Here is a 25,288-nt window from a genome sequence, read left to right as displayed (position 1 = left end):
TTGATCTTAGGTATTATAAAAGGCATAGACCTTAAACTCAAGGAAAAAACTTGATTTTTTCAGTGAAGGAAGCAGATAAGCCTCTGCATACTTCTCATAAATGCCATGAAACATAATGCTAGGTGGCAGGTCGAGGTCTACTGTGGCTTTTTTAAACACAGGCTAGGGAGGGGAGCCGGTGTGGAGAAGCCGGTACTGGCTCTCCAGAGGGATGAGGCTGCAGGAGTTGGCGCTTTGTCTGTAAGCCCTTTGGTCCTGAGCCTCAGCTCGCCTTGATCCTCCTGCTGTTCTGTTGGCGTCAGCAGCTTGCCTCTCACTCTCTCACCTTGTCCCTGTGCACCTTTTGCCCCAGCAGGGGAGGTGGGCTTTGAGCCCTGCTATGCTGAAGTGCTGAGGGTGGTCCAGGGAAAACTTCATCAGCCAGATGAGGTCCAGAGAAGCTCCTTCTACGCTTTCTCTTACTATTACGACCGAGCTGTTGACACAGACATGATTGGTAAGTTATCTCCAGGTATCAATGCAGGGGGGGAAACTGGGCAAGGCTGCGGTGGGGAAAGGAAAGGGACAAAAGGAGTGTTTGAAATGCTTTGTTGAGGTGGTCACCGTACTTTTCTTCCAAGTCACCAAAGTGGAAGAGTGAATATGATTTAGAATCTTTTGGAGCTAGAAGTTGGCCTACGCAAATATACATGAAGTCTTTTGTAAACATTTTTATGGAGATATAATTGACATAAAATGCATATACTTAAAGTATACAGTTTGGTAAGTTTTGACATATATACATCCATGAAACTGTCACCAAATTCAAGATAATGAACATATTCACCCCCAAAGTTTCCTCTTTCCCCTTTTTAACGTTTTTTCTTATGATAGTAACACATTTTGTGTACCCATGAGCATGTATATATGTGCTCTGTCGTGGCCTAAGATGTGAATTAACTTCTTATTTTCTGATGTGTTTAATGGCCCCTTTTTAATGGACCAGGTTTTTAGCTGTAGTTAAATATACATAACATAAAATATATTATAAATAAATAAACTGCATAGATTATATTTTAGGGATCTGTCATGTTTGCTTATCCCATTCTTTAATGTTGGAGATTTTATTTTTAGTTTTTCATTATTATAAGTATCACTAGGATAAATTTCCTTGTGTTTCTTGGAAGGCTTTTTGACTTCAACTACTGTTCTGTTTCATTGCAGATTATGAAAAGGGAGGTGTTTTAAAAGTTGAAGATTTTGAAAGAAAAGCAAGGGAAGGTAAGTGTCAGTGGAAACCACTGAAGGCGAGGCCGTGAGGCTGTGCCTGCCAACCCCACTGACCTTAAAGTGACCTCATGGGCCTCAGCCCATCAGAAAGCCTCTCAGAATGCTGGTTTCCGGTCTTTGCCAGGAGTTAAGAGCATTAAATGGCAAAGAAAAATATGAGAATACAATAGACTTTGGAGAAGTGGTGAAAACCTTTTCTTCTTTCTACATTTCTTTTTCTTCCTTTTTTTTTTTTAAATTAAACAGTTTTATCAGTGGTAATGAAACACTGAGCACCAGAATATATGGAAAATAGCCACAGAAGCTTCCTTGAAAGAGTCCATCAAAAATGCAAATAATTGCTTTTATCCAGTGGCCCTGAAGTAGGCTAACTGGTATTTCCCTGTCTTCTGGGCCTCAGCACTAATAATATATAAAGGACTTAGTTGAATTAAGCCCCAACAAGAAGTCATAGAAATATGTTATAGCAAATAAACTAGGAACCATGTACCTTTGAGTAGATAAGATGTCACATCAGAAATGTGCAGATTCTTGATGAGCTGGGGTCTTGCAGAGGCTGTCAGTGCACAGTTCTAGCCTCCAAGGCTCCCAAGCATCTGGTAGAAGGAGAATAGAGGATTCTGCTTTGTTTATTCTCAGTCTATATTGAGAGAAAATCACACACCTCAAGTTTGTTGGCTGCAGACTTGAATTCCACTCTTCTCTTTCTCTCACCTCCAGTGTGTGATAACCTGGAAAACTTCACCTCTGACAGTCCTTTCCTGTGCATGGATCTCAGTTACATCACAGCCTTGTTGAAGGATGGCTTTGGCTTTGCAGGAAGCACCATCTTACAGGTAAGAGAGAGGACACTGGCATCACATAACAGTCCTCTTATTTGGGAGTTGGGAAGAAAGAGTTAAAAACTTGTTTAGTAATCAGAGTGGCTGTAGGTGGAATTTTGAGGTAATTTTATTCAAGGTTTGGACAAGGCACCATGGATGTGGGAAATTACCTTGATGCAATGGCAGCTTCCAAGTACAGTTGACCCTTGAATAACACAGATTTGAACTGGGTCCACTTATACATGGATTCTTTTCAATAATAAGTACTACACAATCTGTGGTTGGTTGAATCTGCAGATATGGAGGGCCAACTGTAAAGTTATATGTGGATTTTCGACTGCACGGGGGTCTGCACCTATAACCCCCTTGTTGTTCAAGGGTCAACTGTATATTACCAGGTAAGCTATCCTAGAGGTCACAGAGCAGAAAGGCTTGCAGCCCAGGTTAAGATGCCCAAGTCACATGGTTTCTTAAATCAACATCAAAAGTCAGGATGAGGGACTTCCCTGGTGGTCCAGTGGTTAGGACTCTGCACTTCCACTGCAGGGGGCACAGGTTCGATCCCTGGTTGGGGAACTAAGAACCTGCCTACTGCGTGGGGCGGCCAAAAAAAAAAAAGAACAGAAAACCCACAAGAGTCAGGGTGAGAAGCAAGGGGAAAGAGATGGGATAGGTGGACACACAGGATAGGATGCAAGCAAGTTGGAGGTGCTGTACTTCCTGAGTCCTAGGTTCATATGTCCTGCCTCTCTCTGCCGCCAATAGTGTGATTACAAGTATTGTAGCTGAAGTTTGATCAAGGGAGCACAAGCACAGAAGTTTCCTGGGGCCATTACACAAACTTGCTCTATTTAAAGGGACACAGGGGCAAGTACACTGGCCGGTAGCATTAGCTCACTCATTAGCCCATTAGATGGTTTAATGGTTTTGTTTGGCAGAGGATATGAGGGACCACTGCCAAAGAGCATCACCCTGAGTGGCTTATTTAAGGCCGCACGAGTAGTGAATGCCTTGTGCAGTATGTCGTATGTTTTTTGTGTGTGCCTCTTGAGTCTTGGGTCCCTCTTTGTCTTCCTGACTTTATCTGTAGTAACTTATTTATCTATTCCAAACACATCTTATGAGTTTCATCCATCCCATATATTGATGTTATCTTATCTTCTATACAATAATTGAATAATTGCACATTATAGTTACAAAGATGATTAAGATCTAATCTTTGTCCTCAAATAGCATACAGTCTGTTAGAGGAGATGTGACAAAAAATCTTTGTCCTCAAATAGCATACAGTCTGTTAGAGGAGCTATGGCACAAAGCAACTTTGAACTTTCAGGGTCAAGGAAGTAGAGATTGTAATTTGTTTGTGAAGCTCCCTCCTCTTGTGTCACTTCCTTTTCCTGTTTCTTGGTTTCCAGATGAGTTTATATTTCCCCATTTCTTGTCTTATACAGATTTCATAAATTCATTTGTACAAAGGTATTTGGATTTAATGTGTTACCTGCCGAGAATATTGGCATTTAAAGAGTTACTTGCCAGTAGAGTCAGTATATCCTAGTGTTTAAAGCACTATGCTCTTTTGTCCATCAGATCTGATTTCAAGTTCTGATTCTGCAAACTTACTAGCTCTGTGACCTTAGATGATTTACTTCCTCTCTCTAACTTTTAGGTTCCTCATTCAAAACACGGGGATCCTTAGAGTACCTAATTCTTAGGGCTGTTATGAAAATTGAGATAAAACACAGTGCCTGGCACATAAGTCATTAATATTGGTATAATCATTAGTGTAGGCATTTCACACCAGTTGGAGATAGATTTGTGGATAAGAGAGGTCATCCTAAGCCCTCAATACATATTAAATTAACAACTCTCTCTACTTAAGCATCAACAATAACCACAGCATTTAAGGACAATTTTCTGCCATTTCCATTTCTGGCATCCTTTTAGTCTTTATTTCAGTGGCAGCAGAATTTGTATCAGGGGTGGGTAGTCCCCTGTCCCAGAGATCGATTCACTTTGGCATCTATATCCCTAGACTGTTGGTCCTGAGGACAGAGGAAGAACATTTCAGGGGATAAGGAGGGGGAGGGCACTCCCAGTTTGACTCAGGTGTCACAGAGTAAATCTCAGGATAATGATTTACATGTCATTCTTCTCAGTTTTTGGCACAGTGACTATAGAGTAAATTTCATCAGGTTAACACAGAAGTATTATGTCATAAGAAGTTAGTACTAGAAGGAAAGACTAAAACCAGTTTACTGATTTACAAACCTGGGTGTGAGTGTGGTGGTGGATCTTTATTCAACAATAGCTTATGCACAATTCCAGTAAAACTGATAAAAATGAAGCTCTCTGGTTGAAGCAGAGGTGGGGGGCCTGAAACTCCTTCACCATTTTGCCTCCCTTTCTCCTTGGAAGCACTGTCAAGGAAGCCCTAGGATTCTGAAGAAAACAATTTGGTAAACACTAATCTAATCCCCTTGTTATGTAGTTGAGGAAATGAGTCTAAACTTTTGCCCAAGGTCATTGGACTAATTGAGTCACAGCCTGGCCTAGAATGCCTCATATGCCTTGGTTGGTAATTAACTAGTCTTAAGAAGATGAAAACTTGCTTACGAAGTATGAATTGAGAAGCTTAGTATGTTCTTTCCTACCCCTCTATCTATTGCTAACTCCTGTTAGGTTTAGTTTCAGGACTAGGGGAAGAGTTCAGAAGCCTGTCTAAAAGGTCTTCTCTAGAAGTCCTGGATTGAGACCACTTGCTAGGCCCAAAGATTCAGGGATCAGATTGGGAGGCGCAGGGGAGTGGGCAGTGGCAGGAGGGAAACACAGAGAGGATTAGGAGAAGCTTCCAGAGACTGGCTACTCCCATATCTGCCTTGGTTTGGCCATGCGGATGATCTTTGCAGATACTCTCTGCTTGTTGTCCTTGCTAGAGTTGCAAATTGAATGAAAATATTAAGACTTTTTTTTCTCCTTTCCAACAGCTCACAAAGAAAGTGAACAACATAGAGACAGGCTGGGCCTTGGGGGCCACCTTTCACCTGCTGCAGTCTCTAGGCATCTCCCACTGAGGCCAAGCCATTCCTCTGAGGCCTGCATTTGCCAACAACTTTTTTAAAGGGAAAACAAGAGAGGCGAGGACTCAGTCGTGTTCTGAGCTAGTCTGGAGACATCCTAGATTGAAGGCCAGCAGCCGGTTTCATCTGGAGGAAGGGGCTTTTGTAGACAGGTGTTGCCCTTGAGTCTAGAGATTTGGGTTTAATTAATTTTACACATCAAATGTGAACTGTTTCCTAACCACTCTTTGTGAACAGGTGGTACCAGAGTCTAAATCTTTGAGGTTCCTTATGTGTCACAGAGAGCCAAAAGGAATAGCTTTGGTACTTAATAACCTTGGGGAATCCAGGGATGGAACCCTGGGAACCAAAGAAAAATCTCATTTCAACCCTTTTAGTGCCTCATTCCTTTAAACATTTTCCTTACATGTTAAACTAAGCTGACTGATGGCAATCCCATGACCTGTCAAACACCAGTATTTTTTTTTCCCTACACATTGCCCTCTCCCACCTTTATCTCCACTGACCTACCCTAAAAAAAAGAAAGGAAAAAATACCTGGTTTTGCTTTCCATGTGTAATTCAAAGGGGAAAAAAAAAAAATCTGTATCTGGGGAATTCCCCAGCGGTCCAGTGGTTAGAACTCCGAGCTTTCACTGCCGAGGGCATGGTCAGAGAACTAAGATCCCTGGTCAGAGAACTAAGATCCTGTAAGCTGCGTGCGTGCTGAGGCCAAAAAAAAAAAAAAAAAATTACCATGTCTGAAGTTATGTGATCCTGCTTTGTGTTAGCACTAATCAGCCAGCTGAGAGCCATTCTAAATCTCAGCAGGATGGAAAGCAGCTCCTAATTGGGCAGAAGGGCGGCCATCCAGTTTCTAGGGACATGTTCTGGGAGGGTGTGGCTGCCTTGTACAGACCACCTTCTTTTAATCAACTTTTTACCAGTAAACCTTGGGATTGATGAATATATCCAACCTTATAGGAATGTGTCTGTGTGTGTTCCGTGCTAGTAACTCTTCCCAGGCTAATGTGTTTTTAGTAATTTGTCCTCCTAAACTTTTCTTTGTATTTCTAAGAAGTACACCTATACCCTAGTTTTTGCTCTGTGGTGAGAGCGGACTGTGGCTGTGCTTTTCAAGGGTCTAGATTTTGGTAATCTCAGTTTGCCCTTTTGTTCTGTTTATAGCAGTTTCTCTTTCTGCCCTGACCCCTGATCATTTTAGCTAGCATCCTCTACATTACTTGTCTAGTCCCACGATTTCTGAACTCTTCTTGATGATACTTAACGTTAGATTTGGTTGGTCATTTTGGCCCACATCCATACAGTGGATGCTCACTTTGTTCAGAGTTCTTGATTTTGTGAATTATGTCCCCTAAAATTCATTATCTTGTATTTCCCCGCATGAACACCATTTGCTTCTTTGCCCACTGAAATTGCTCTTGGACTTGAAAGGTCTTCCTGTAGTCTGGTTTCTTTACCTTGGCTGTTTACCTCCAGCTTCTTTCCAGCAGAGTTGTTATCTCCCCAGGCTTGTAGCTTTCACAGTAGACGTTCAGCTTTTTCACAAAAGATGTTATATACACCCGACCCTCACACCAGTTCCTGGGGAACCTTGTTTTTAAAGTATTCCATTGAGTCCATAAATATTTAACACCTGATAATGTGCAAATAACTTGGCAAATTTCTATATCCTCATCCCTGCAAATTTTAGTTTTTCAATTCAATGTGGAGTTTTTTCATTCTTCACACTGACTTTTAATTATGCTAAGGTCACCTTTATACCTATTGTCTCTTTCTACAAAAATGCTAAGACAGAATGAAATAATAGGATCTTAAGAGTTGGAAACAGCCTAAAGGTATAATCCAGTCTTCTACTCACTGCAGAATTCCCTTAACACTTCTAACTGGTTGCCATTCAGCTTGTTTAGGCATGTTTCCAGAAAACTCATTCCACTTTGGGATTGCACTGATGTTAAAAAATCCCTCCTTCTCAGTAGTCTTAGTTCTGCTTTAATCCTTCCTTCCACAGCCTTTCAGTCTTCTGAAGAAAACTCAAGTCCTTGACATTCTTTTTAACATACCACTTGACTTCTAGACCGCTTCCTATCTTTGTCAAGAGTATGGTATTAGAACCAGTCATCATACACAAAATGTTGTTCTACAAGATTAGGGGGAGACAATTTCCTGTTAGAAACCAAGGTGTTTTCTTGTGAGATAAGCTGTGTCACTAAAGACTCTTCCAGCTGGGTGGGTTCAGAGCAGTAAGATTTCCTGGTCTTTATCACAGCTTGTGTCTGAAGCTTTTCTTATAAAGGCCACATCTTGTTCAGCAGACTCCTTCAGTCATCCTCAGTACTTTCGGAACACGAGTAGATGCATTATAACTCCAGAAATGTATCTACATATTTTCTGATAATCTTGATTAGAATATCTGGAGAATTAACCAGTTTATCCAATATAGGAGCAATTTGGAATGAGAATTTTTATTTCTTAGAAAAAAGGATTTGTCTATAATGTCCTTTTTGCCCCTAGTGTACCTTTTGGGCCTCTTATTAATTAAGCATCCTACAGGGTCTGACGGTGGTGGTTGGGTTTCCTTTCTGTAAATGGGTTATGTATCTCAGATACTCAGGACGTGGCCTTGCCCACCGTGGTGGTGGTTTGTCGTCTCCATATGAAAAACATCATCTGTGGGTCATGGAGGGCCTTGCAAAGTGTGCCTTCATATTCTTCATCTCACTTGACTTTGTTTGATACTTTTGTAGAGTCCATGTTCTTCTTACCTGGGCTACCCTTCCATTTTTTTTTTTTAATAAAAGATGACCTTTTTTCCATATAGTGACCTTTCTGGACTCTGCCAGTAGTCACACAGCTTTTCCCAGTAGCTGCCATCTTTCATCCTGGGCACATTTTTCCTGAGATTCCAGGAAGGTTTGTGACAGTCACACTTTTTTACTCTAGTATCTTATAAATTTTCCACATTTACCTGAAAAGCTCCCCTGTGGTAACCAATTTCCCATTCCTTCAGAAATATTTCCCAAGAATAGTTTAGCTTGGGTCTAAAGCAGACTGTTATCTTCTCCTTTCATCTTCAAATCAGACTTCTGGGCAAGATGTTCCTTATGGTATACAAATCTAATGGATCCGCAAAGCTCTTCAACAGGCATCCCTGGTACTGTGAGGTAGGCATTTCAAAAATGTATAGTAAAACAACCCACCCCCACCCAAGTTGGCACCACTTTGTGACCAAACATGAACAAATTCTGCTGCTAATCAGATTTTTCCTTTTGACCTGGTTCCTGAGGTCTTTAAACCTGTGCAATGAAATTTATTGTTTTATTACAGAATAGAATGGTGTCCCACAGAGGAACCATAAATGAAATACGGTGCTGTGATGAGGACATAATTAGCATTTTAAGATTTGGTTTTCTTTTCAGAAAGTCTAATATACCTATAACAAAGGTTAAAGCAATTTGTTTATTTTGCATTTTAGTGTTATTAATTTTAAAATAGCAGTTCTAACAAAAATCCATCAAATGACTATTTCTAATTATCTTTATCAAAAAACAATTGTATAAATTTACTGGCAGCATTTTTTAAAAAATGTATAAATCTCTTTAGAAAGGATTGCTAACAAGTAAAATGAATGAGACAGCACCTTAGCAATTTTTATTCTAGTAATAAAGTTCTTTTCAACCTTTGGGGTTTTTTCCTTGGCTTGGTTGATATGCCCTCCTCACAGCAAATTATCACTCATTATTTGAGCTCCACAGGTCCATTAAGCAGAGGAGAAAGAGACCAAGAATTCTAATATAAAGTAAATTTTATTAAATTAAATCTTGAAAATATGTGATGGTCCTGGGAAAAGATGTTCATTTTTGATTGACATAATCTCCAGAAGAGGAGCATTCATTTGCTTGCAAAGGCCATAATCTCTTCCTGGGGGGAAAAAATGAAACAAAGTGAGTGATACTCTGACACTGACACTGTAAAGTATGTGGGCAGGTGAAGATAATACTTTAAAATTTCTAAAGTGATTAAAGCAAAAATTTGGCAAAAGTTCCAGATAGGCTCTCCTCCTGAGTCCCTCAAAAGTGTCTTTTAATGGAAGTTTCTCAGGAAAGAAGCTGGCCGGCCAAGCAGCAAAAGGAGCTAAAGCATCTTTATCTTTACAAGTCCCTCTTCACTATTTTAAGCCCTTATATTAAGTTACTGCTTAGAGGTGGGCCCTAGCACCAAAAAGCCCAGCAGGGATATTTTTGCTCATAACCACTGGGGAAGGTATTCAGATAAAGATGATAATTTTACAGCCAAGAAAATTAATTCAAAGAGAGTCATTGGCAAAGTCATTCCTCAGTAAGCAAGACTCCTGGAGATCTGGGAGAACTCTTTTACTTTGAGTGGAGATACTGCATTTGTAGCCTGCAAGCCCCACGTCCTGAGCAGCACAAGTGGGGTGGCACTGGTGGAATACAGCCGTTTAAGGAGGTCAGTAGCAGCCAGAAGAGCAGTGTTGTGACGCTGTCTCTCTGTTTCATAACCCGTGAGGTGGCTCATGGAGCCTGGAGGGAAAAGGAAAGGTTAAATCCCTAATTCAGTAGTGAAGTTTTCTTTCCCAGCAAACCAGATGCATTTATGTCCACTACATCTAGCTACTGAGGGCCACTTTCCTGATCTTCCCGTGTTATATGACCTCAGGATACCTCTCTAAGGTAACTGAATCCTTACCTAAGTCTTTCCCATTGAAGGCTGCAGTACTGAGGTGATGGAGCAAGCTGGCGATATCCCCAAAGCCCATGTTGACACCTTGTCCTGCAAGTGGATGGACTCTGTGGGCTGCATCCCTAGGAATAAAGCAGATTCAGGTGCGGCCTCCAGCACAGAGTGAAAAGGGAGTGGCCCTGCTCTATTATTATCTTACCCAATGAGTGCCAGCCGAGGCCGGACGTACTCAGCAGCGTGTCCCAACCCAAGAGGAAACAGTACTCGGCTTTTGGCGTCCACCCTGGCTACACTTGGGGGCAGCTGGCGAGCGGAGATCTTAGTGGGCTTCAGAAAGGCAACCGCATACTGCAGCATGGCGCCAGCTGAGTCGATGAAGTCTGTGTGGTTGGCATCACTCCACTGAGTAGCATCAGCCACAAAACAAAGTGAAATTTCATCAGCGACTCCAGCAGGGAATTAAAAATTCAACAAGGCAACCGTTTTGTAACCACAGCCATGGGTAATGGTACCTAACACGCCTAAACTGATTCAGACAAATGACAAGCCCCTCAAACAAACGCACAATGCAATACCCCGTGACTCCCCACAGGCAACAGGATCAAGCCAAACTGCTCACGAGCTGCCCCTGCCTGCCTCGGAGCTTCACCTTCCACTAGCCCACCCTCAAGACGCACACGCCAGCCACAGAGCAGCTCACTCTACAGCATGCTCTTGCCGCCACACACCCCTCTGCTTACAATGTCCTCCCACTTTTAGTTCACCGTGATAACACCTCAGAGAATCCAGATGCTGTCACCTCTTTTTGTAAACCTCCCTCTAAACCTTCCTCTGTGTGTGTCTTTCACCTCCATGCTCCCATCGTATCCTATGCATACTCTCCCACTGTACCAAAACTGTCATTTCTGTATCTTTCTCCCTTACTTTCCTGTGAGCTTTCTGAAAGCAGGGACTATGTCTCATTTGTCGAACTCCAGAGCCTTCTACATAGAAGCACTCATAACTCCTGCTGAATGAATGCACTGCAAAGGCCTAAGCCAGGAATATATTCTAAATGACTCTGAAAGGGTCACCATTTATCTTGGAAGCCACTTCAGTACGTTCTGTTCCTTTTCCTCTTGTGGTTACTACAGATCAGTGGGGCTTAAGTTCTTCACTGTAAACCGGTGTGACGTCATTAGCAAGGCAGTAGAGTTTGGTGGTTAAGAGCATAGGCTGGGACTTCCCTGGTGGTGCAGTAGTTAAGAATCGGCCTGCCAATGCTGGGGACGGGGGTTCGAGCCCTGGTCCGGGAGAATCCCACATGCTGTGGAGCAACTAGGCCCATGTGCCACAACTACTGAGCCTGTGCTCTAGAGCCCATGAGCCACAACTACTGAGCCTGTGTGCCACAACTACTGAAGCCTGTGTGCCTAGAGCCCGTGCTCCTAGAAGCACATGTTCCATAACAAGAGAAGCCACCACAATGAGAAGCCTGTGCACCGCAAGGAAGAGTAGTCCCGGCTCACCACAACTAGAGGAAGCCCACTCACAGCAACGAAGACCCAATGTAGCCAATAAATTAATTAATTTTTTTAAAAAAAGCATAGGTTCAAGGGCCAGCCTAATTTCAGAACCCAGCTTTGCTGTCAGCTCTATGACTTCAGGCGAGTTACCTATCTCTAAATGAGCAGGATAATAGTACCTACCTCAATGGTTCCCTGAATTAAATATAGAAATGCATGTAAAAAAAGCTCTTCACCTGTATCTGGCACACAGTAAGTGCTGGATAAATGTTATCAATTATTATTATTAGTGAATTTAGATAATGTGACATTTAAACTCCAAAAGTATTGGTGTCTATATTATTTTAAAGGCAATGTCTACTCCAGAATAATTACCATTTGTTGAGTACCCTATAATGTACTAGGTATGTTCCAAGCATTTTACATAAATTCTCTCTTTCTGAGTCTTTAGAATTTTATTACTATTAAACCCTCAGAGGTGGTGATACTATTTCCATTTTTCAGATTAACAGGTAGAACCAATAGAGAACCCACATCTCTCTACAAAGCTTACTCTTAAACTCCCCACTGAAATGTGCTCAGCCCCTCCCCAGAAACACTTCTGATGAATCAGGCTTCAACGGTTCAGGTACTTGGCATCTGTTAAAAATTATCAAAGTATTACAGCTTCAAAAAAACTTATTTATCCAAGTAACCACCACCCAGGCAGCTGTTTCAGTCAGTACAGCAGCAGCCCACAACCTTCAGAAAAGCACACAAATTAATTTCTGTGTTTTACATTTTTCTGAATCTCCTCCTCCATGTAATCCAAATCAGGTGCTACAGGTTCAAAGGGGCAGCTGATTGGTTATTCTTTTTTTTTTATTACCCAAAACCACCTTTCTGTATCTATGCCTGCAACATATCAGCTAGTGATACTCACAAAGGCAGAGTTAATGGCATCCACAAACTTTTCCTCGTCCATGCTGACCAGCTCTGTTGCATGTTCATGGGATGTGGACCAAACCAAGGAACTCAAAGTGTCAGAGAGCTGTGCCAAAAGAACATCAATACCAAGGGCTAAAACTTCTGTTCTTAAGAGCTCTCAAGCACAAAGGAAGACAAGAAGGGGTAACAAAGCTAGCCTGGCCGTATTCCCTTGAAACCAGAAAAACGCTGAGAGAAAGTGAGGTTCTAAAAGAGGAAGGCTTGACATGTTTAAGCAGAGTAGCCAGAAGGACTTCTTACCGGAAGCAGAGCAATGGGCCCAGAGGGGAGAAATCTCTGCCAAGCTACATTGTTTTCTGTGGCCTACAACAGAGAGGAGAATAGTTCTTATGAGAAGTACCTGGTACCAGTTAAACATGAGCAGCGCCCCCAGGTGGTGGGCTCGGGACCTTACCTCTGATAAATGCAGAGTAGCCACCACAGCTGACTGGTCATAGTTCCAGCTAACAGTCTGGATCCCAGCGGCCTGCCGTACTCCTGAGTTGTGGCCATCTGCACCAATCTGCATGGAGACAAGAGCCTGCTGAGTCTTACAACCTCTTAATTAACAAAACTATTCCAGAAGTTTGTCTCTGCCTCCTACAGGTTTTCTCTAGTTCCAACTGTTGGCAGACCCATCTTGGCAGGCAACTCTTTATCATGCCTGCCTCACTCCCAGCCCCTAGAGGGGCAGCCCTACATATGCAATCCCAGCTTCAATGAACAGACCAGAGCTGGACATCTGACCCAAGAGGTGCCAGCCAGAGGTTAAACTCAGCCAAAGTCTCTTGATATTTGAATTAGAAAGCAATATGGCAGGTGCTGGAGGCGAACAGTCCTGATATAAGGTTGGGAACGGCTGCCACGTAAAACGGGAAGCTGATGAACAGAACGAGAAAAAAATGGGAGATGCAAGGAGGCAAGCGACTACGGGACTCCTGAGAGGGAAGGAACAGCCTCAATTTCTGACCCTCTGATTCCTGTCCCTGTAAGGCCACTATCCTTCGAGACCTATGATGGTACAAGAGATTGCTTCCTGTATAGGATTTACAATAGGACCATCTTAACTGGAGCTACTCTGCCTAAAAATTAACTTTAACTATAGCTTAGATCTAAAACTACAGACCCCAGACTCTAATAAGATGTGAATATGCAAGACCCCTGGCAAAATAAGAATCTTCAACTACCAACAATTTGGTCTGCAGGGTGCTGCCATCACCTAGGGTAATATGAACCCAAGGGCTGGAGTCTGCCATGGAAAATGGATATGGCCAGGTATAGCTGACTGCTCTGCTCTTGTAGAGAACGGTCACTCGGTCTAGGGAGGTCAAAAGAGAAAAAACAAAACATTAGACAGTTGGTCCACAGGCTGAGGAAAAAGCTAAATAAAGCAAGGTCCCAAGACAGCTTATCTTTATCTTATTTATGCCCAAATAAGAAAAGTAAAGATCTAGAAATAACCCATGTGATCATGCTATGGTCTAAGAGCTAATAAATAACAGAGGCTACGGGGATGAATCAGTGTGAGAAAAAAAGGGACAAAAAAAAGGTAAGCTCTCACTGACTTGTCACCTGCACCAGGCACTCTTTCTTGCCATCTTCACACTCCTGCTCCTCTAGTTTCACTCTATGCCTACACGAACCCACATATGCTTTCAAACAGCGTGGGCAATACCACAGACTCAAACAAGTTCTAGATGTCATAAGATTTTTCTTCCCACTGGAAGTCATTTTACTTTTCTGATCATAAAAATTATATGCTTACTACTTTTACTTTGTGTAAAAGTCTGAACCACAAAGAAAGGTTTAAAAAGTGGGGGAAACCACCTTTAATCATACCACTCAGAGAGAGCTACAGTGAAAGCTTTCCTGTATAGCTTTCCCGACAATTTCCTATGTGTGTCTATGCACACCCCTCCCCCCCCACATAAGTGGGATCACATGACACGCTTTTTTTCACCAATATATTATGGGACATGTTTCTACGAGACTATTAGATCTAAATTATCTTTAAAAGCTACATGGAAATTCATTCCATGAATGAACTATTCTTTTTTGATATGAACTATATCAAAAAGCAATGAAGTTGCTTCCAATGTTTCAGAACCCTGAAATACTTACAAATCATATATATATAGGGAATTTATACCCAGAATATATGAAGAACCCTTATAAGTAAAAAATTAGAAGACAATCTAGTTTTAAAATGGGTAAAAGATTTTAAATAGACACTTCTCCAAAGAAGATATACAAATAGCCAACAAGCACATGAAAAGACACATTATTAGTCATCAGGTAAATACAATCAAAACTACAACCAGATGGGACTTCCCTGGCAGTCCAGTGGTTAAGACTCTGCGCTCCCAATGCAAGGAGCACAGATTCAATCCCTGGTCGGAGAACTAAGATCTTGTATGCTGCTGGTATGACCAAAAGGGAAAAACAAAACAAAACAAAAAAAATACAACAAGATACCACTTCACAGTTACTAGGATGGCTATTAAAAAAAAAAAAAAAGGTTGAGGTGAATAAGTGTTGGCAAGGGTGTGGAGAAACTGGAACCCTTATATGTTGTTGGTGGGAAAGGGACATAGTGCAGCCTCTCTAAAGTCTGGCAGTTTATGAAAATGTTAAACATAGATTTAGGGTGGGAGGGAGTCGCGGGAGGGAGGGGATATGGGGATATGTGTATAAACACAGCTGATTGACTTTGGTGTACCTCAAAAACTGGCACAAGAGTGTAAAGCAATTATATTCCAATAAAGAGCTTTAAAAAATAAACAAACAAAAAAACCACACAGATTTATTACATGACCCAGCAATTCTACTCCTAAGTATCCACCCAGAAGAAACGAAACATATGTCCACACAGAAACGTGTACACAAATATTCACAGCTTTATTCACAGGCACCAAAAAGTGGAAACAACCCAAATGTCCATCAGCTGATGAAGGGATAAACAAAATGTGATATATCCACATAATGAACTACTACTGCGCAGTAAAAAAGACTCTGGAGTACTGACACATGCTACAACATGAATGAATGTGTTAGTGAGAGAAGTCAGACACACAAAAATATATATTGTATGATTCTATTTAAATGAAATGTCCAGAATAGGCAAATCCCAAAAAACAGAAAGTAGATTAACGGTCTCAGGGGCTGGGGTGGGAAGAATAACTGTAAAAAGGCACAAGGTTTCCTTCTGAGTGACAGGAATGTTCTAAAACGATATTGTGGTGATGATGGTGACACAACTCTATAAATATACTGAAAAATCACTGAATTGTACACTTAAAATGGGTGAATTATTGGTATGTAAGTTATACGTAAATAAAGCTGTTTTAAAAAAGAGAGAGAGAGAGAGAACAACCCTGAGACAACCATCAGAGAGCTCCTTTATGGTAGATATCGGTATCTGTAGATGGGATCCTTCCAGTAAGTCCCAGAATAATTTTAAGATAGTTCACCTTCCAGAGAGTGACTGGAAGATGGAAGGGATAGGTGCCTCACCTGACACAGCCTCCAGCTGCTTGGTGAGAGCATGCATGATGACATCGTTCTCCACTATATAACCCATGTCATCTAGATTATCCTTATCGAACATTATCAGGGCCTCTGAGCAGGCATCCCACACCTGGAAACACAAAGGGAAAGTCTGTATTACAACCTGAGGAAAAGGAAGTATTACTCCAATCAAAGTGAGCACTGACTGAAGCAGAAAAACCACAATGTGTCAGTCCCTCTGGCACAAGATAGAAGGTGGGAAGAAAATTCTCTTGTGAATGCTTCCCTCCTACTTCCTTAGACTCAGTGCAAACTCTGTCTGAATTCTTCCCACATTTACAGAAAACCTGGAGAATGTGAACTCCAGGTTTTCTGTAAGCATATCTTAACTCAAGATAGACCAAGATATCTTGCCAAAAGTAATAAAGGAGGCACCTGCATTCGCCGAAAGGCTCTGTATCTCATGTTGCAGATGTGGTCCCAGGCACCAAAACCTACAAAAGAAAGGAGCTATATATAGACCAGAGCAACGTCATGGGACCTGTATTTCCTCCTGGGTTCCCCTTTGTCTCTCCTTCCTGTTAAGTAAAAGGTTGTTTTTGGTGTTCTCCAATAATAGAGAAATACTCTCCACTTCTACCCTGTTTGATGCTAGGAGCTAAGCTACTCTGTTCCCCAGTTCAGATTATGCAGCATGAAAAAAGACCCAGCTTTCATGATCAAAGGTCAAATCACATTAAAGTGGGGGAAATAATAAAGGAAACCAAATCCATATTGTTCTTTTCCTTCATCATCCTATTGAGGATACAAACTCCCTAGATAAAGACTATTTTTTGTTTAACTTCAGAGCACTTAGCCGATTCACTCATTGAGGAAATATTTACTGAGCACCTACTATGTGCCAGATACAATTCTAGGTACTGAGCATAAAATGGGAAACCAAACAGACAAATCTCTGCCTAGAGGGATTTTTAAAATTTCATAATAAAATGTCAGGTAGTAAGTGTTATAAAGAAAAATAAAGCAGTATAAGGAGCTAGAGAGTGATGCAGGAGTCTAATTTTACATGGGGTGGTTCTAGACAGGATGGCTTGAGGGAGTAACATTTGATAGAGACCTGAAGACAATCTGCTAACTGGTTCCATGTGTACACATCCATCTATACCCTATAAGCATTTAGCATTCAGGCTCCCCAGCCCCCTGGAGGGGAGTCTGGAAATGAAAAGCATGCTGTTACTAGAAGTGAATGGTCATAATTAGTTCATACAAATTCAATCTCACCAATTCATAATCACCCAACATCACAAATGATGTCTACATGGACCCACATGTCCCAAGGATGTCTTCCTCAGACTGGGAGCTGACACATGAACAATTCCAGGGGTCCTCATCTTCAACTATATACTAGACTTACCAACCCCACCCCCCTCTCCCCACCCATCTCAGGGAGCTCCCTCCCTGCCAGATGCTCTGCTGACCCAGCCCTATGGGACACACTGGAAAGTCACGAGAGAGGAGATTGGTTCTACTCACTACTGAGAAGGGTTGCAGAGCCAGGGGAAATGGAGCTGACCCTGTTGCTGTATGTTTCTGGCAATTTCTCTGCTACTTTCTTTGGACCTGCTTCTAGCAACAGGATTTTCTTGTCACCAAAGTGAATATCATATCCTAAAAAAAAAAAAAAAAAAAAGAAGAAGAAACAAAATGTTATATAATTTTAGGAAAATCAGAATTTATTTTCTTTCTCATTTCTAAGAGAAATGAGCAACATATTAACTAACTCCTTAGCCCTTAGGATACAAATTTCTTACAGGGCATGAAAGAGGAAACACCATGTGAAGTCCTAAGCAATAATATATACCACCATTTCAGTCATGCAAACCACCCTGCCCATGGCAGTAAGGCCTCTCCAGACAGTCCAACGCCTGCCATGTGCAAAGAAGCAAATAATGGCAAAACCCATAACAAGTGAACAGAATGTCCTAGGAAGGAAAAATAAAGGAAGGCTGTAGTATTTAGACACCAGATATTTAAAATCTTCAAAGTATTAAGTCACTAAAAATTACAAATCCTGTTCAGTAGAAAAATGGAGTTAACCAAAATTCATTGTGTCCTCAAGATTAAGTCAAAGATAAAGAGCTTGTGAAAGAAAAGGAGGCCAAAAAATACATCAACTGTGCCTAAAAATCTGGTCCTAAAACAGCTGGATAGGGAAGTAAAAAGAGGACTTGAAGACTATTACTGGGTCACTGTAGCACAGACACAAGTCTCTCCACAATGTCTCAGATAGAGATAGCGGGGAGTTGCTACTGCCAAGAAAGTAGAAAACACATGTGATGGAATGTACCAGAGAGAAGAAACACTGCGGCTTTTACTTAGTAATGGTGAGAAAAACCCCACAAACCTTGACCCCTCTTTTATTTGGAATCTAAATGAGAAGAAAGGCACTATTATACAACAGAGAAAAATCTTAAAATCAAGGTCGGCGCCAGTCAAAAAGGAAGTGAGTTGCCCTGAACCCACCAGGTCGGCATGGCGCCCCCTGTCGTGCTGCAGCACCACAGCAGCAGTTGGGATGTGGAGGATGGGAGCCGAGGGGGCTACTTTCTGGTCCTTCACACCTCTAGGCTTTGATGTAACAGGACGCGCTCCACCCGAACGCCCCCTGCCACCTCCTCCCTAATGTATCCTACTCGCTGAAGCCTCACCTCCCCAGCAGTGTTCATACCATGCCCACACACCTCCACCCCCAGGATACATCACTTGCTTGTTCCTCTGGGGTAGCTTTCATTTCATTCTTCCTTCTGTTAGTTATTTACAAATCTCTCTTTTGCTAGATTCTAAATTCCTTGGAAGCCAGAAATCATTACTTATTGCTATATGTCCCCAGTAGCAAATGCTGTTATCTCCTCAATCTATAAAGTAGATACTCAATGTCTTAACTGACATTTTTGTTAAATCAGAGACCAGGAAACATATAGGAAGAGTTAGATTTCCATCCCATATTGCCCTGGTGAGGAGAAATAGAAAAATCATAAAAATATCTATTTTAGGCTATAATACCATTAGTTACAGACACAAACATATATAACAGCTATTGATTGAATTAAATGAAATTATAAATTATAGGTGAATATCTAAATTTATTTATTTATTTATTTATTTATTTATTTATTTATTTATTGGCTGTGTTGGGTCTTCGGTGCTGCACATGGGCTTTCTCTAGTTGCGGCGAGCGGGGGCTACTCTTCATTGCGGTGCATGGGCTCCTCATTGTAGTGGCTTCTCTTGCTGTGGAGCACAGGCTCTAGGCGCGTGGGCTTCAATAGTTGTGGCACATGGGCTCAATAGTTGTGGTTCACGGGCTCTAGAGCACAGGCTCAATAGTTGTGGCGCACGAGCTTCGTTGCTCCGCGGCATGTGGGATCTTCCTGGAGCAGGGATTGAACGAACCCATGTCCCCTGCATTGACAGGTGGATTCTTAACCACTGTGCCACCTAGGAAGTCCTCTAAATTTTAACCTTGAAATCATCTCACTTTATATAGAATCCAAGTTAATTCTGACTTATCAAATGACAACCTAGTGCCATAAATTAATAATCTGCCACTCTTTTATAAATAACAGTAGATTATGTTAATAATGTTTACCTGTACCTGTAGATCTAAAAGCAAAGTCTCACAGAATCACTATTATCCTTATCATCCTCACTGCTAATGCTTATCAACCCCTATGTGCCAGGTACCATTATACATGATTTACTATAGTATCATCTGATATAATCCACACCACAATTTTATGAAGAAAGAAAAGCTATTTTGCCCTAATTTTAGAGATGAGAAAAGCCAATGTACAGAAATTGTAATTTATATGATTCCACCCAGATAGAATATATTGGAGACAAGACTAAGGATTCAAATACAAGCAATCTTATATAGAGACTTGTCTCTTCACCATTTAATTTCCTTTAAAGGGAATTTCCTTCTTATTTAAGAAAATCACTGGCCTGAAAACAAAAATCAGAAACTCTGGGTTTTCATCCCAGTTCTCACTTTTTCCAGGTTTATGACATAGTACTATCAGTTCATCACCTACAAATGCATGTTTAACATATTTTATAAATTTCCTTTAGTCAAAAAAATTAGATTTCCAAGCACATAAAACATAGCCAGGTTCAATATTTTATTTTTTACCTGTTTAATATAATGTTTTAGGAAGCTCACTTGGAGAAAAAGTTCTAGAGAATATCACTTACAAATAACAATGTGAGAGGGAAATATACGTATTTCAAGCCTCAAACATAAACTAATGTGAGTTTGAAGAAGAAATGAATCAAGGAAAACATAAACTGACCTATAGGGAAATATGAAGAGCCTGCTAGAAATTTTTCACTTTTAAAGCAGCTGTTTAAAATTATGTGGATGTTGAAATATAAAGGTTGATCAGCATATAAACTACTGATGAAGAATGTTCCTTGGGATACATGCCATGAAGATCAAGGGGAGACACTAGCATGCACAAAATCCCAAGCAGGTAGTTTACTTGACTCAACAGGTACCTGCCCAAGGGCAGAGTCTCCTCACACTGTTCAGCCCCATCTATTTCACAGGAAAAAAAGCACAGGCTTGCTCACTGAATAAATTGCATGAAAATTTCCATCACCACCACCCCCACACCAGAGCTTCAAATTTCATATTTTAACATTCAGTATTTTCTGAGATTTTTAAATAGGACATTAGCTGGTGTGTGAATTTTTTTCGTAAACCTATCCTTGGTAGTTTTGACTTACTTAGAGGCAGTGATTCTTACATCTTGGTGTACTCAGCTCATGACCTTTCTTTTGTAAACTTACGCAGAGAATTCTGTATTGCAAGTATCTGTTTAAAGTCAGCCCTGGGGATGTCCTAGGTGGCACAGTGGTTAAGAATTTGCCTGCCAAAGCAGGGAATTCGGGTTCAATCCCTGCTCTGGGAAGATTCCCACATGCCTCGGAGCAGTTAAGCCTGTGCACCACAACTACTGAGCCTATGCTCTAGAGCTCATGTGCCACAACTACTGAAGCCCGCGTGGGTTCAATCCCTGCTCTGGGAAGATTCCCACATGCCTCGGAGCAGTTAAGCCTGTGCACCACAACTACTGAGCCTATGCTCTAGAGCTCATGTGCCACAACTACTGAAGCCCGCGTGCCTAGAGCCTGTGTTCCACAACAAGAGAAGCCACTGCAATGAGAAGCCCACGCACCACAATGCAGAGTGGCCCCCGCTCGCAGCAACTAGAGAGAAAGCCCACGTGCAGCAACCAAGACCCAATGTAGGCACTAAATAAATAAATGAATAAGTTTAAAAAAAGAGAGAGAAAAAAGTCAGCCCTGACTTTAAGAATTTATACCTCTATGGAAAAGACAAACAAACAATTACAATACAGAATTCTCTAAATTTATAAAAGAATTGCTGCTTTCCCTCCTTGGGATGTGGGTAAATGGGGGTGAGAAAAAGAACAAAAGAGGAAGGAAAAAAAGCTATACAAAGATAGCAAAACACCAACTATTAACAAAATTAATAAAAATTTAGTAAAACTAAAAAATTTTTCAGGCACATATCATACAAAATTGTATAAAAAGTTAAGAGGTAAAGTCACTACAAGACAATTAAGCTCTTCCCAGGGTTCCTCCTTCTCAAAGTGAGGTCTTCAGATCTCCTGCATCCATCTCTGGAGGTATTTGTTAAAAATACAGGCTCCTGGGCCCCACCTGGACAAACTGAATCAGAGTCACTGGAAGTGGAACCTGGAATCCTCATTTTAAAACTATGCCCCACAAGGTGGTAACAACGATTGCCTTTGAGGAGAACTGGATGGCTAACTATAAAAAATGGAAGTTTATTTTACCAATAGGTACAACCAAAATGGCTGTCAGGGAGCAATCTGACAGGTATATACATCCGTCAGAAAGTATTATCTGTCTCAAAAAGGCTACGTATCCCCTAATTACCAAATTTTGAGAGCAAATTACTTAAACTTTCTGAGCTTTAACTTCCTTATCTGCACAATCTACAATCAAGAATAGTATGACAATTAAATAAAATATAGGGAATTCCCTGGCAGTCCTGTGGTTAGGACTCAGTGCTCTCACTGCCGGGCCTGGGTTCAATCCCTGGTCAGGATCTAAGATATATATATATATATGTAAAATACTTTAAAAGATGCCTATCTATAGCAAGTGCTCAATAACTGACAGCTATGTTTTATAAAATTACTTTCAGACTCAAGCCCATTAGCTCATTCAAAGCACTGCTTCCCACCAGTTTCCTACAAGAGGAACTTTCTAGGGAAGATGTGACTATCATCCCAATACTGAAATCAACAAAGACTTTCTCACTGTTAACCACCTTTAATTTGTGAAGCCAGAAAACTCAAATCCAATTTCTGAAAGTCACTGTACAGTTGTTAAAAGCAAAAGAATTTGGTGGCCTGGGTTCAAATTCTGGCTCTGTCTGGTGTGAGACTCTGGTCCTTACTTAATCTTGCTAAGGAAGCTCCTTCACATAAAAGATGAAAATATCTACCTTACAAGGTACTAGAGCAGCCTAAACTATATTTGTAAACGCAAAGTCCTTACCTTTCCTTGCATACAAATTTTAAGTCAAAGTAGATCACAGGCTTAAATGTAAGAGCTAAAAGTATAAAACTAGAAGAATACACAAGGGCAAATTTTCATGACTTTGGGTTACATAATGATTTCTTAGATATGATACCAAAAGCACAAGTGGTGAGAGACTGATAAGCTGGACTTCACCAAAATTAAAAACTTCTGTGCTTCAAAAGACACCATCAAGAAACTGAAAAAACAAGCTACAAACTGAGAGAACATATCTGCAAATCATGTATCTGATAAGGAGTTTGTACCCAGAATATATAAAAAAAAACTCTTATAACTCAATAATAAAAAGACAAATAGCCCAATTTAAAAATGGGCAAAGGTTCTGAATAGACATTTCTCCAAAGAAGATATACAAATGACCAATAAGCATATGTAAGAATATTTAACATCATTAATCATTAGGGAAATGCAAATCAAAACCAGGAGATATCACCTCACACTTGCTAGTATAACTAGTAATAAAAAGACAATAACAGTGCTGTCCAGAATGTGGAGAAATTAGACCTCTCATTTACTGCTGGTGGGAATGTAAAATGGTGCAGCCACTTTGGAACACTGGCAGTTCTTCAAAATGTTAATCACAGAGTTTACCATGTGACCCAGCAAATCCACTCCTAGGAATATATCCAAGATAACCAAAAATATATGTTTACACAAAAGCTTGTATACAAAATGATAGTAACATTATTTGTTATAGCCCCAAAGTGAAAATGACTTAAATGTCCACCACCTGGGCTTCCTAGGTGGCGCAGTGGTTGAGAATCCGCCTGCCAATGTGGGGGACACGGGTTCGATCCCTGCTCCAGGAAGATCCCACATGCCTTGGAGCAACTAAGCCCGTGTGCCAAAAAAAAAAAAAAAAAAAAAAAAAGTCCACCACCTGATGAATAAATAAAGTCCTTAATCTAAAACGGAGCAGGACCCTAGGGTTCTTGCCACCCATGTCCTCTACCTGCCTTTTGTCTGTGGAAAAACTAGCCAAAGAATAAGTTTAATCAGAGAAGTGAGAAAATGCATAAAAAAAGGAAAACAGTCAGAGGAGACCAAATAATAACAGTTTAGTCATTAAGCATAGTCAAGGACCTTTAGTTCCTTCTCAAGGGCAACAGATAATATTCTGAGCGTATTCTGTGCGCTCTTTTATAGATACTAAAACACCCACCAGGTGGAAGAAGTTAACTACATGATGACCAGACTGAAGCCACAGCATAAGCTGCCACAACTCTGAGAACTGGCCTCAAGGAAACGGGAACAAACCAACTGTGGAAATGAAGACTAACTGTACTTAAAGCAAGCAAGGGACTTCCCTGGTGGTCCAGTGGTTAAGAATCCTCCTTCCAATGCAGGGGATGCAGGTTTGATCCCTGGTTGGGGAACTAAGATCCCACATGCTGTGGGGCAAGTACGCCCTCGCGCTGCAACTACTGAGTACACAAACCACAACTAGAGAGCCTGAGTGCTGCAACTACAGAGCCCACGCACTATGCAGCCCACGCATCACAACTAGACAGAAGTCTGTGCACCAAAACGAATGAGCCCTCACACTGCAACAAGTATCCCGCACAACTAAGACCCATGCAGCCAAAAATAAAATAAACTTAAAAAAAAACAAACAAGATGACCCTGATCTGAACACCTCATGACTAATTTCAAGATGACTGTCAGAGCTAACTGTGCCCCCTCCCTCTGTCTATAAAAGCTCTTGCCCCCTGACTGGGGTTGGGGGGAGGGGAGAGTCCACCTTTGGACAGGTGTTCACCCTCCCCCCTGGTTGCAGGCATCCAAAATAAGGCAAACGTTCCTTTCCACCAATCTTGCCTCTTTACTGGCTTCTGAGCGGTAAGCAGCCCAACTCCACTCTTGGTTACACATCCACACAAAATATTATTCAGCCATAAAAACAAATTTAGTAGTAACACCTGGATGAACCTTGAAAACATTAAACAGATTCCACGTATATGGAAACGTCCAGCAAAAGTCAATCTATAGAAATAGGAAGTACATGAGTGCTTGCCTAGGGCTGAGGAGATTGGAGGGCCACGGGCAGGGATTACTAATAGGTTTGGGTTTCTTTTAGGGGTGACAAAAATGTTCTAAAAGTTACTGTGGCAATGTCTGCACAACTCTGAATATACTAAAACCCACTAAGTTCTATGCTTTAAACGGGTGAACTTTATGGTATGCAAATTACATCTCAACAAGCTGTTTAAAAAAACAACATCAACAAAAAACCGCCTAGCCTAGCTCAACAGACAATGCCTGATTCCTCACAACCGTGTCCAGAACTAAATAGCCCTGGGCGGATCTGTTTCCCCACAGCGTTGGAAGGCCTCCTAAGGCCCCTCCCACTTTTGACCCTTGCAAATCCTGAAGGAACAAACGTTTGCCCCCGGAGTCCTGGGATTCCTCTGGGCAGGGAATGGACCACATGATCTGCAACGCTCAGACTTTGGGCAAACAATGCCAGGGCTCCCACGGTTCTCATCGTTCCTCCACGGCCCCGTTCCCCGCCACTACGGTTCTGGAGATGCGCTTACCCAAGGCACAAGCCATAGCGGCGCCCACCAGGCCTCCCCCTGACACCACCACATCGTACACGGTGTCTGACAAGGTGCCGGCCCACCTCCGACAGGACACTAGCGGGGCTCTCCGGGCAGCCGCAAGAGCAGTCCCCAGCCAGACCCCAGGCAGCCGGGCCGCCATGGCGCTGACCCCGCGCCGTATTTGGCGCCCCGCTGAGGCCGCCCGGGGAAGCACTTCCGGAGCAAAGCCCTACAGTC

At 41.6% G+C, this 25,288-nt stretch overlaps 2 protein-coding genes and 1 non-coding gene across 12 annotated transcripts in view; 2 read left to right on the top strand and 1 right to left on the bottom strand.

The window, feature by feature from the left end:
- The window catches only part of ENTPD5 (ectonucleoside triphosphate diphosphohydrolase 5 (inactive)), a 34,531-nt gene extending 25,679 nt beyond the window's left edge, over window positions 1–8,852 (top strand). For 9 of the 10 annotated variants that reach the window (XM_057733847.1, XM_057733841.1, XM_057733843.1 and 6 more), the window contains 4 exons: window positions 353–496; window positions 1,204–1,260; window positions 1,990–2,105; window positions 5,078–8,852. In XM_057733847.1, the coding sequence (XP_057589830.1) occupies window positions 353–496; window positions 1,204–1,260; window positions 1,990–2,105; window positions 5,078–5,164 (404 nt within the window). In that variant the 3' untranslated portion in view covers window positions 5,165–8,852. The remainder of the gene's footprint in view (window positions 1–352; window positions 497–1,203; window positions 1,261–1,989; window positions 2,106–5,077) is intronic. The other variant, XM_057733850.1, reaches the window with a different exon arrangement.
- TRNAG-UCC (transfer RNA glycine (anticodon UCC)) lies at window positions 2,597–2,669 on the top strand. The gene has a single exon. It is a non-coding gene; the product is annotated as a tRNA-Gly (tRNA).
- COQ6 (coenzyme Q6, monooxygenase) lies at window positions 8,846–25,231 on the bottom strand. Its single transcript, XM_057733839.1, has 12 exons — window positions 25,046–25,231; window positions 17,385–17,519; window positions 16,287–16,345; window positions 15,858–15,981; window positions 13,532–13,662; window positions 12,760–12,867; window positions 12,606–12,668; window positions 12,301–12,408; window positions 10,073–10,275; window positions 9,880–9,995; window positions 9,547–9,713; window positions 8,846–9,090 (listed from the first exon to the last, which is right to left on the bottom strand). The coding sequence occupies exons 1-12, from the start codon at window positions 25,209–25,211 to the stop codon at window positions 9,061–9,063; spliced, it is 1,410 nt and encodes a 469-aa protein (XP_057589822.1). The 5' UTR covers window positions 25,212–25,231; the 3' UTR covers window positions 8,846–9,060.
- Between the last annotated feature and the right edge of the window lie 57 nt (window positions 25,232–25,288).

The sequence above is a fragment of the Hippopotamus amphibius genome, chromosome 4, assembly GCF_030028045.1.
Source record: "Hippopotamus amphibius kiboko isolate mHipAmp2 chromosome 4, mHipAmp2.hap2, whole genome shotgun sequence".
In the NCBI taxonomy this organism is placed as follows: domain Eukaryota; kingdom Metazoa; phylum Chordata; class Mammalia; order Artiodactyla; family Hippopotamidae; genus Hippopotamus; species Hippopotamus amphibius.
The sequence above is the reverse complement of the archived record's forward strand: the minus strand, read 5'-3'. Positions and strand labels throughout refer to the sequence as shown.